The following is an 11,886-nucleotide window of genomic DNA, read 5'->3' as shown; positions in this document are numbered from 1 at the left end:
CATTATCTAGAACTGGACATTCCTTAAGAATTGATGAAAAGAAGAAAATTGATCCAGGAAGCTGCCAAATGCTTATAGTAATATTAAAGGTGCTGCAGGAAATTCTGTAATGCACTTGTTGTGTACTGCATGTGACAACAATCTCCTGTATTCTTCATATGTCTGGCCTGTTGGGTAGGGTGGGAAGATGGAAGCTTTTTCTTACAAAAAAAAACATTCAAGCCTGGATATGTTTTCCAAAAATTTTCATCAAATCTTCCAAAAGCATGTGGGAAAACATGTTAAGTTCTGATGAGACCATGTTGAATTCTTTTGGCCATAACTCCAAAAGATATGTTCGGTGAAAAAGCCAAGACTATACATTACCAAAAGAACATGATGCACACAGTGAAGCATAGTGGAGGTAGCATTATGCTTTGGGGCTGTTTTTTGGCAGCTGGGACTGGAGCATTTGTCAAGGTGGAGAGAATTAGGAAAAGTTTCAAATAACAATCAATTTTGCAAAAAACACCAGGCCTTTGCTAAAAAGTTCAAGATGAATTTACCTTCAAATCAACAAAAAAATAAATTCACCAGAAAAAGATCAAATATTTGTAATGGCCCAGCCAGAGCCCAGACTTTAATTCAATTGAAAATCTGTGAGTGACCTGAGAAGGGCTGTACACAGGATATGCCCTCGCAATCAGACAGATTTGGAGCGCTACTGCAAGGAAAGGTGGGAAAAGATTGCTTTTTCTAGATGTGCCTTGCTTACTCCTACCCAAAAACACTGAATGTTGTCATAAATTCAAAGGGTTCTTTAACAAAGTATTAGTTTAAGGGTGTGCATATTTATGCAATCACATTATTTTAGTTCTTTATTTTACTCTTTCTACCCCAAAAGATTCCAATCTATTTTAATTGAATTGTACACATTATAGGTAACATTAAAGTTTTAAAAAGTTCTGAAATAATTATTCTTGGTATGATATTTTTACATAACAAACACTTGGCATTTTAACAGGGGTGTGTAGACATTAACATTCTCTATATATACAATGGTTAGGAACCATCCAAAATTAAGGTGCATCATAAATTTATAGCTCTCAGAATAGAGCGGCAAAAAAACAAATGATTTTATTTTTAAAACTGTTTCATTATTGTTCAAAAGTAATAAAACCTAAATAAAATAATATACTTTTCTTATCACCATGATTATACTTACCCACCTTACACTCTACAGGAGAGAGAGGACTCCGCTGACAAACTTATCCAGTGATTCTGGAGATGGAAAACGACTTTTCAGTACAAACTATGCTCCACTGGAAACCGTTGATCTCTGATGGCCCAGGTACTGACCACCAGTTTACAAGGTATGATAATTCACTAGATGTCATAGCTACAGGACATTATGGGGAAGCCTAAGTATCAGCGCAAAATTACGTCAGCCCGCTCTCTGATGCTTTAGCAGTGTGGGAAATGGCTTTGGGCAATTTTTTTCCCCGAACCATCAATCAAATCTCAAGGTGTTCAAATTAGCATGAAACCGCTAATTTCAGGAAATTCGACTCAAACTCAATCCTCCGTGGATCAATCCGTGCATCTCTAATTTTAAACATAAACATTGATACTATTGGTCTGATAATAATACTTGGATAGCATATGATTATTCAAGGTCATTACCGTATTTTTTGGACAATAAGACGCACCTAGGTTTTAGAGGAGGAAAACAGAAAAAAAATTAAGCCAAAATGTGGTCATGATACCCTGTTAAGGGGGGCAGGGTCTGCTGTTGACGCTGTTATGGGGGTAATGTCCCCCAATTCTATTAATATCCCCCATCCTGGTATATATGGCCCCCTCCTTCCTGTTATACGTGGCCCTCATCCCCATCCTGATATGCATGGCACCCCAATCCCACATCCTGGTATGCATGGCCACCGCATCCCTCTTCCTGGTATGTATGGAACCCTTCATTCTGGTATGTATGGCCCCCCTAATACCCATCCTGGTATCTATGGCACCTTCATCCCTCTTCCTGGTATGTATGGTACCTTCATTCCTCTTCCTGGTATGTATGGCACTCTTCATCTCTGTATATATGGCCCCCCTTATCCTGGTATGTATGGCCCCCTTCATCCCCGTATGTATGGCCCCCCTCATCCTTCATCCCTGTATGTATGGCCCCCCTCATCCTGGTATGTATGGCCACTTTATCCCTGTATGTATGGCCCCCTTCATCCCGGTATGTATGGCCCCACTCATCCCTGTATGTATGGCCCCCCTCATCCCGATAAGTATGGCCCCCCCTCATCCCTCTTCCTGGTATGTATGGCACTCTTCATCCTGGTATGCTTGGCACCCCTTGATCCCTGTCACGCTGCACAGAAAAAAATAAACAATCATACTCACCTCCTCTCTCCTCCATCGCTGCATCCCGCTCTGTTGCCGACAGGGTTATCACTGTGTGAGCAGTGAATATTCATTTTCTTTAGTAGCGGGCACCGTGTAGGCTGCAGCAGGCGGCTGCTGCCTCCTGTGCACTGCTACTCAGCCGCGGTCACTTCCCCCATATCCCCCACCACCCACAGCCACAATATTTATGTACATCGGACTATAAGATGTAACCCCCACTTTCCTCCAAAATTTTGGAGGAAAAAAGTGCGTCTTATAGTCCAAAAAATACGGTATATTGCTAAAAACTGAATCTCATGCAAATCATCCATATGGCATCTAATATTTATGGCTCCGTATAGAAATGACACTGGGAACTGGGTATTGTCCCAGGAATTTGTTGGGTGAAATAAATCCTGACGTGAGCTTTAAACGTATACAACAGCCATGATAACGCACTGGATGTCAAGCAACTGATAGTGTTGGTCAAGTATAGGCATGTTTCATGGGATGTCTGTGACCCCTTCTACTTCAACAAGCACCAGAAGGAAACTGTTTGGTCAGTGATTCTGGCAAAAAATCCATGATATACAAGTTATTGATCTGTGCCATCCTATGCGCTCCTTGCAAAAAAAAAATATCACATTTTACATATCCTGTTGTTTTTTGCCACGTGACCCTAAAAAATGTTTAGATTGTAGATGTGTACTTATTTTTTTCATTTCCATGTACAGATGATTATGTGCAGCTCCCACGATCAGTATTGGCTAAATAAGCAACAACATGGCAAGAATGGCTGCGCACCACCACCAAAAAAGAGGTCATACATGTACATGCAGAAGCTTAATTTCCTTTTGCAAGTTATGGGACCGGGTGTGTAATGTTCTTCTTACAGTCTCCAACATAGTTCCATTTTGTAAGATTATGATATTATATGATGGTTTTTGATTTGAATAAACTTACTTGACAAAACCTTCACAGTAATATTTATAAACTGGGAACCTAGCGCCAATCTATATACCTTACATTAGATACAGGTTGGCATTTGCATTCTTTAAATCAAGTGTTATGTATGTGCTAGAATAGGCCCCCTGCTTTTTGCTGTATTTCTTTATGTTTGCCAATTACTTGAAGCCTGATGGCCTTCCTTTGGATTCTGCCTTTCCATTATTATATGGTATTATCACATGGTATCTTCATATTTTTTAAGTTTCAGTCTAATAAGTGACACATCCCTGAAATCTGTATCTCAGCTGCTCCTCATGCTGTCCTCAGAATGCATAGCAAAAACTTGCTGACAGATTCCCTTTAAAGATGCCGTGGGAAGATACCCTTAGGCTTGGCTTCCATATTCAGCTTTTTTTTCATGCAGTTTTTGAAGTCAGAAGCAGAAACAGATGATAAATGGAAGACACAAAAAAAAGACTTCTGGCTTCAAAAACTGAATCAAAAACCTGAATGTGTGAACGTAGCCTAATAACTACATTAGCCGTAAATAGTAAAAACCATATCACTGTGACAATAAGATTTTATTTTAGTGGAATGGTACAGAAATATTATTTCAACATTTCAAATTCACAATTAGAATCCAAGCAAATATTTTACAATTCATTTGTAACCTTTAGACCATCTAAAAAAGGAAAATATAGAAGTATAACAAAGTCAATTAAAATAAAGACTTAATTAAATAAGTATATTTTTATCCAGTGTAAGCAAATCCTTTCTCAAATATTCACATGGCATGATAGTTAATTTGTAACAATTTCTTATCTGCGCTATTAAATTTGATATGACATGTGATTGTAGCATAAACACAGAAATACTACAGGCTTATAAATACATGGCTGTTAGGGCTCGTGCACACGACCAATTTTCTCAGACGAGTGCTATCCATGGTTTTCATGGATAGCACTTGTACCTATGACATTCCATGGGGCTGTGCACATGTCTGATTTTTTTTCCTTAGGCTGAGTTCACACGATGCGTTTTTCATGCGTTTCCGCGGCGTTTTTGCAGTTGCGTAAACGCCGTGGAAACACATGAAAAACGCATGGTAGAAGGGCAGCAATGTTCCCCAATGGAAATCCGCATGTGCTGTGCCCATGATGCGGATTTTTCCGCAGCGTAAACGCTGCGGTCAAAAATCCGCAGCATGTCAATTAATTTTGCGGAAACGCTGCTCTTTTGCCGCCATTGACTTGCATTAGACCGCATGGAATCCGCATCACTGTATATGTTGCTGCGCTTTTCATGCGGTCTAATGTGCGGATGGTACCCGGGTGTGGATGAGAGAACTCTCATCCAGACCCGGGTACCATTAAAAAGAAAAGAATAAAATAAAAAATATATATATTCTCACCTTCTGACGGCCCGCGCTGCGTCCTGCCGGCTTTACGGGCACTTCGCGGTTGAATGAAGAAGGACCTTCGCTGACGTCAGAGTCATGTGACGGGTCACGTGACGCTGACGTCGGAAGGTCCTAAAGTCTTCACTGCCGGCAGCCGGGACCGATGAAGCAGGACACCGGGGGCCATCAGAGGGTAAAGTATAGATTTATTTTTTTATTTTTTGACATCACACACTATATAAATCCATGCCGGTTGCATGGATTTATATAGTGTGAAGTTGACAAGCACTTTCCAAGTGATGCTAAAATCGCTTGGGAAGCGCTTGTCAACCCGCATGCGGAAATGAAAGTGAAAACCGCTTCATTTCCGCATGTCCCTGGCAGGAAACCGCATGTACAATCCGCATGCGTTTTTTCCTGCCAGAGAGATGCAGAAACGCTCAGGAAAAAATCCTGAGCATTTCTGCATCGTGTGCACATACCCTTAGACTGAGTGGCCCACGGGTAAAATCAGAGACATGTCTGCTTTTGATCCGAGTGTCGGATCAAAATTGGCAATTTTATTGGAAGTTTATGGGTTTTTGAAAAGAATCAGACTGTACTCGGATGACATCTGAGTGCAGTGTAATTTTCAAAGAGTAGCAGAATGGAGAAGGTGGAGAAACTTTTTTTTTTCTCTCCACGTCCAAGAAAAACTGATGCCACTTTGATCAAACTCTGAACAGAATAATCAGACTGTTTTTCTCTCGGATGTGGAGAAAACAATAGTGTGACCCAAACCCTTATAATTGTAGATTTCAATACAATGCAAAAGAACTGCTTATTATAGCACAATTTAAAGACAAATGTGATGTTGCACAAATTGTAAATAAATGTCAATTTTTTTGGTCACCATCAGACCTGACAACACAATATAAAGAAACCCACTAAGCTGAACAGCGTGCTAAACTCATGCTAAATCGTTCTGATTTAACTTCATAGCACACAGAATTGTAGCTTATGATTACACGAATAGAGTACACCCTCCTTCTATGCCTTACATATCAGTTTTTAAATAACAACTTTGTAGTCTGCACTAACCTCTATAAACTGAAAAATCAAAATATTTTATTAGTCTATGGCCACATGGTCAAGGTATGAAATGAATCTGGTGAGGTTCCTGTTGCAGGTTTAGAACAGATTTTTTTTCCCCTAAATTTACTTCCCATGTGGATGTAGTCTAAGGTTTTAGTCCCAATCAGCAGCCATAAACGAGCGGCTATAACAACCTGCCAGTTATTCTAATCGGTTGTTAAAAAGGCATTAGTAAATGATTGTTAATATCCGCAGAATTTTATGGCTCAATCTGCACAACTGGGCACCTGTAAACAGTCAATTTGAAAACCGAGCTAATTTGCTCAGTTTTTATTCATATTGCGACCACTTATATCAGACTTTACCTTCTGAACTTCTGCCAGTTTGATATTCTTGTGCACTTCGGTATATGTCTACATTGTGGCAAGCAAAAGCTATGACATCAGCTCTGACCCCAAAGAAGTATTAGTCGCTGTCCAACAATCTGGAAAAAGTTCATAGAAATCTTTAAACATCAATCAATTGGAGAATGATGTTCGAAATCAAGATTGTGAAGTGAGACGGGTTATTAATGAGTGGAAAGCCTTTCAGATAGTTGCCAATCTATCCAGGACTGGGTGACGGGTAGCTAGGAACAAAGCTCCTTCTCTCCTCACTGTCTAGACTGGCTTGGACAGCATGTGACTACTGCAATAGGTGGGGGACACAGTAGCAGGGGGCAAAGGTCCAGTAGGGGACGATATACAGTATATTTTTTCTTTTTTATTTCCAGACCATTATGAGCCTATTTTTAAAATACATAGGTGGAGGACAACTCCTTTAAGTTGGGTCGAAAATGAAAAATGCAACAGGCAATCCTAAGCATAGTAGCAAATCAACTTGAACCAATAATGAAGGAAAAGATAAGGATATGGAAAAGACTAAACATTACGGTATGCTTGTTTTATCTGATTTCTTAGTGGTGGTTTAATTTAAAAAAAAAATCACCACATTTTGAAACCTGTTGTGGTTTTGTTGCCAGAGGTTATATATTTCTTATGTAGAAGTTATAGATAACAATTGTTATTTAGGCCCCGAAAAATGCAGGTGAGGGAACTTTCTGCTTTTCAATGACTGTGTATGTCTTTATAGAAATACTGAACAATCAATACCCCCCTTATAATGATTTCTCTGCTGATATTTTCCTACCACAAATGATTGAAACAAACAGATTATGTAGAGTAAATAATAGCCTGGTTCCTAAAAGTGGAAATCTAGTCATAGGAATAGAAAACCTCTGTATACACTTCTCATTTGTACTCATTTCCCTATTTCCATCTCTACTAATTGCTTTGAAAAATTATAATAGAAAATATGTAAGTACATCCCTGCCCGGACCTTCCTGCTCCAATGTTTTTTGCACTAATTGTGCGTGAAAACGGCCATTTTCCTGTAAATGTAAAGTACAAGTCTTGCTGCATCCAATAGATAACAAAAGAGGGTAGAGGTAGAGGTAGCATTCACGTTCCGAAAACACCAGTTTCATAAACGTCACATAGCAGATAGTAGATCCCTGTTAGGAATTTTGTACTTGAACCCAAAAAATTCAAGTTACGTCTTTGGAAGGCAGAGGCAATTTCGGGTTATCCCAATCCATACATATGAAATAGCTGTTGGCCAAGCACTCGACACGCCAACGCTGTCTGTTTTTATTTATTTTCAATTGAAAAAGGGATAGAAAGTCTCTATCAGACACTTTTTGTCACTGATTTATCTCCTCTTGAAACAAAAAGATCTGACTTTCAAATTTAGACTGCCCAAGCCTTCTCTCCCGTCATTGTGGGAGACTTCCATACACATAAGATGGTTTAAAAGCTCCACAGAAATTGGCAAATTTAACCACCCAATTTAAAACATGTTATTTTTGTTTGGAAGGTAACTTTAAAAGGGTTCTCCACTACTTGGAGAATTGATTTTCAAATGTCCAAGTCCCACAAGAAAAATAAGAAAAGCTTATACTCACCTTCCTCACCATCGTCATTTCAGTGATATCGGCACTGAATCCCCTCACACTTATGTGACATTATGTTTTATGAATGCTGCAGCCAATCAGTGGTCGCTGACCAACTGCAGCCTGTACTATTTCATCAGAACGGACGTACGCTCTGATGGAATATTGATTAGCAGCTGCCGATTAGTGACTGCTGATTGGCTACAGTACTGACATGACATAAAAATGTCATGCAAGTGCTGGGAGACCTAGCGTGGACATCAGTGGAAAGGTGCCAGTCCCAGAGTTGTGTAAGTTTTTCTTATGCTACTCAGGGGACTAGCATTTAAGAAGCAGTTGTCCAAGTAGTGGAGAACCCCTTTCATCTTTGTAATTGAAAAATTCTTTATGGCAAAACCTAGAGAATGATCTGTTGGAATTTTCAAAAAGAACATCCAAAATTCTTCTCACTAATCCTATGGTCTATAGTAGGCCGTATCTAACATACAAATCTGCTATTATAATTAAGTTTCTGTCAACTGAATAGGAAACTGTCCTTACCGATGCAGAGGGCAACCACAAAAGTCATACTGCATGATGCACAGTTTTTACAATGGCAACATATGCCAGGTATGGCAAGATATCGGAGGTATATGACAGAAGAATTTCAATGCTGTGTGCACAGAGCCTTAGAAGATGCTTTACATTCTGTGGTTGCCCCAGACTTGCCACATAGTTCTAGGAAAGAGTACGAGATATCACAGGAATGTTAGATTGAAATTTGTCATGTGTACAAGGAATTATTGAACATTTTGCTAACTGTATAATCTCCTTTCGAAATCTTGATTGTGTACAAGCATAAAGGTACATGTTGATTGCGGAGTTGGTAAGGTCAAGCATGGTACCAATGTCTGCAGCAATGTTAATGCTTTTGCCATAGTCTTCTCTGTCTATATCATAGTGCATTGTTTTGATAACGATCTGAGTAACAAAACGCGTGGTGCACAGGTAGCAAAAGGTCATGGAAATGGTCACTAATAGAACCATTGATTTCAGCCGCTGATTCTTCACCATAATAAATGCTGAAAAACTATTGCGGTTTCGCTGCATTTCGCTGTGTACTTTGTTACTTTGGCAGATCTGCCTTAAAATAAACCCATTGAGAGTAAAGATGACAATAAATGGTATGATGTATACAAGGGTGTACTGAAACCATACCAAACAATTCACGTAGAGTTTTGGCAGCTGAGCGTTGTAAACACAAACATATCCATTAGTCCCATTCAGTGGCTTTGACTCATTTGACCAAAAATATGGAATAGACAGAAGGTGACTACCGAAAAAGACCGCTGCTATTAGGTAGAGTGCATATCTTCTAGTGCAAATCTTGGGTCTCACACCAACAGCTCGGATTGCGACAAATCGTTCAATGGTGAAGCAAACAACTAGCCAGACAGAAGAGTTGTAAGCGCCATAGCTTAGGACATCTCGTATCATGCACCAAGGATTTCGATTCCAAAAGGGCTGTAAAGTGTAGTACTTAAGGATTACCTCAAGAATGACAATCTGGACAAGGACCATTGTATCAGCCACAGCGATTGCCATCATGTAACAACGACAAGAGGGTGAAAGTCCACAATTTCTTCTCCAGAAAATCAAAAAAGTTAGGAGGTTCGCTGTAAAATTCAAAAGCAAAAAACTAATAATGGAAACTAAGACAATGAGGTACATTTATTAAAAGAGCTAAAAAAAAAAGTTGACCCACTTTTTGTGACTCAGCCAACAAAAGGGTAAGGACATGTTTAGCAGACAGGTTTAAAATGTGACAACAGGTAGCTTAAATGTGACAACAGGTGGCATAAAATGTGACAATATGCATAAAATGAGTCTAAAGGTTTGTGAAATTTCTCATCCAGCATGAGCAACCATGATAAATTTGGTGTGTTTTCAGACTGTCTAAATATTATACCGGGGCTTGTTTAGTAAATCTGCCCCACTATATCTTTAAAATAGAACAACTGTTATATTAAAATACAGAATATATTCTTTAGGCCAGGGGGAAACAATTTATTGCCCAGGGGCAACACGATTGATAGCATCTGGTGGATGCTCCTAGTGTTGAGCGAGTATGTCTCATTAACCCTTTCGGCGAGCACGCTCAGGTGCTCGCTGAGTATTTTGGCGTGCTCGGCATTTCATTTACTGACACCACGGCTGCAAGTGTCAAACAGGCAATCCCTGCATGTGTCACAACTGTCTAACAGCCGTGACACTTGCAGCAATGGCGACAGTAAAAGAAATGCCGAGCACGCCAAAATATTCGGCGAGCACCTGAGCGTGCTTGCCGAAAGGGTTAATGAGACATACTCGCTTAACACTAATGCTCACATGTATTTTCCATGTTAGGAATTGGACTGGAGCAAGGATAGCTAAGTATTAATGGTACTGTGCTAGAAATCTCATATAATGACAGAATGATTATTGTCTGGAAGTAGACGAGTTGGAGAAGGGGCCATGCGCAAGGGCTGCTACATTCATGGTAGTTTATGGGAGAAGGGAAACACTGGACTTTCTTGCGTAAGTACAATAAAGAAAGCAGCATCCAATATCTCTTCCTTTCTGAATTGCAAGTGGAGGAGAAAGGGGCCACAATCCCCTGATCAATGAGAATCCTAAAAATGGGGCCAGCAATCTGACATTTATGGCATTTACTATCGATACGCCAATAAAGTCTCATAAGGAAATGCCTATGTTTTATTACAAATCTGTGGGTTAGTTCAATCTATGTGACCCTCAGATCACAAAGGTTGGGCACTTCTGCTTTAGACTACATTATAACGTTTGGTTTTCCCAGCTGACTCTCAATATTTTCAATTAAGAATTTTAGACCAATTTAATAGGAGTGTTATAAGGATGCAGTTTTATGGCTTCAAATCCTCGCCACCAATACAAGGACCAAGCTCAGCTGATCAAACCCATTTTGTTTGGGATTTATGACCATAATTTGGCCAAATAAACGTGCCACTTGAGTGAATTTCCATTCTTGCATCTGTTACAATAAAGCCCCCAGAACACTAACCTCAGTTTTGTGTATAAAACAGTCGGATAACTGAATGCTTTCCTGCGAGTTTCATCTACGGTCTCCACCTATGGCTGCAGCTATACGGCAACATATGTCACGCGGGAAGAAAGCTCTGGGTAACATATGTTCAACTTTCCATGTTGTGACTCTATATATTAATATTGTGATTTTGCTCTAAAGAAATGGCCAAATCCCAGACACGTTGCAGTCACATGAGATTTGCATTGAAGTCTATGTCAAGTGCGTTTCAAGCAATTTGTGACCAGAAGCAGAAAATCCAAGACATTTGGAAATGTGTCGCAGTCACTGTATGTTGCAATGCTACGCCATAGGAAATCATTAGATGCAATGTCACAATGCAACACCATGATGTTGCGAGACACATGTCACCACATAGCCCCAGCCACAAAATTCATCTTCAATACATAAGAAACCAAGCTCTAGCATAGTAAAATTAATCTAATTAATGGTGCAAAATAGTAGTAGTCCCAAATCCAAATGATCTAGTCTCGTCCAAACGAGCTTGGCACAAATCAATATTGATGTACTTACACGGGATCCCGATAATGGCCAAGACTGGATAGAACACTTTCTGTAAGGTTATCATCCAGTGCTCATTCTTCATTGTGCAGCAGGAAAGACAATAGCTGCTGGAAGTGATGCTTTACTGGTCTTTATAATGATCTGCTGCTGCAATGTATACTAGAAACATAGTCTATTACCTCTCTTATCGCACATTTCATCAAATTGCAATATGTAATATACCACGGTAAACACAAAAACAATAAAGAGGCAGTTAATGATTACCTATCCCTGGACCAGGGCAGGCAAGATGGCTGAAACGCTAACCAAGAAATAGGAAACTGCTTGTTTCCAAGTAGACTAAATTACACAGAGGTGTAGGCAGACTGTTTATATATACATCTTTGCTAATCCAGCTTTATCTGAATGAGTGTTGTGATGCAATCTGGTATATGGAAAGGCCCACGCACACATTAGCGTAAAGTCAACTGCGATGACTGATTCAGGCTCTCATGTTAC

The 11,886-nt window shown here is 39.7% G+C and overlaps 1 protein-coding gene across 1 annotated transcript; it reads right to left on the bottom strand.

The window, feature by feature from the left end:
- Positions 1-5,628: 5,628 nt before the first annotated feature.
- On the bottom strand, positions 5,629-11,548 carry LOC141252958 (probable G-protein coupled receptor 139). Its single transcript, XM_073670712.1, has 2 exons — positions 11,398-11,548; positions 5,629-9,439 (listed from the first exon to the last, which is right to left on the bottom strand). Exons 1-2 carry the CDS (start codon positions 11,468-11,470, stop codon positions 8,502-8,504), a joined length of 1,011 nt encoding a protein of 336 aa, XP_073526813.1. The 5' UTR covers positions 11,471-11,548; the 3' UTR covers positions 5,629-8,501.
- Positions 11,549-11,886: the final 338 nt, after the last annotated feature.

This window comes from Phyllobates terribilis, unplaced genomic scaffold, assembly GCF_046119375.1.
Source record: "Phyllobates terribilis strain yellow unplaced genomic scaffold, ASM4611937v1 Scaffold_2__4_contigs__length_985480577, whole genome shotgun sequence".
Classification (NCBI taxonomy): domain Eukaryota; kingdom Metazoa; phylum Chordata; class Amphibia; order Anura; family Dendrobatidae; genus Phyllobates; species Phyllobates terribilis.
The sequence above is the reverse complement of the archived record's forward strand: the minus strand, read 5'-3'. Positions and strand labels throughout refer to the sequence as shown.

What these genes read in the sequence shown, in the direction of transcription:
- LOC141252958 (XM_073670712.1), bottom strand. Translation starts at nt 11,470, where the DNA reads ATGAAGAATGAGCACTGGATGATAACCTTACAGAAAGTGTTCTATCCA. An exon ending in GGCCATTATCGGGATCCCGT is followed by an intron (nt 9,440 to 11,397) that starts GTAAGTACATCA and finishes TGAATTTTACAG; the next exon opens with CGAACCTCCTAACTTTTTTG.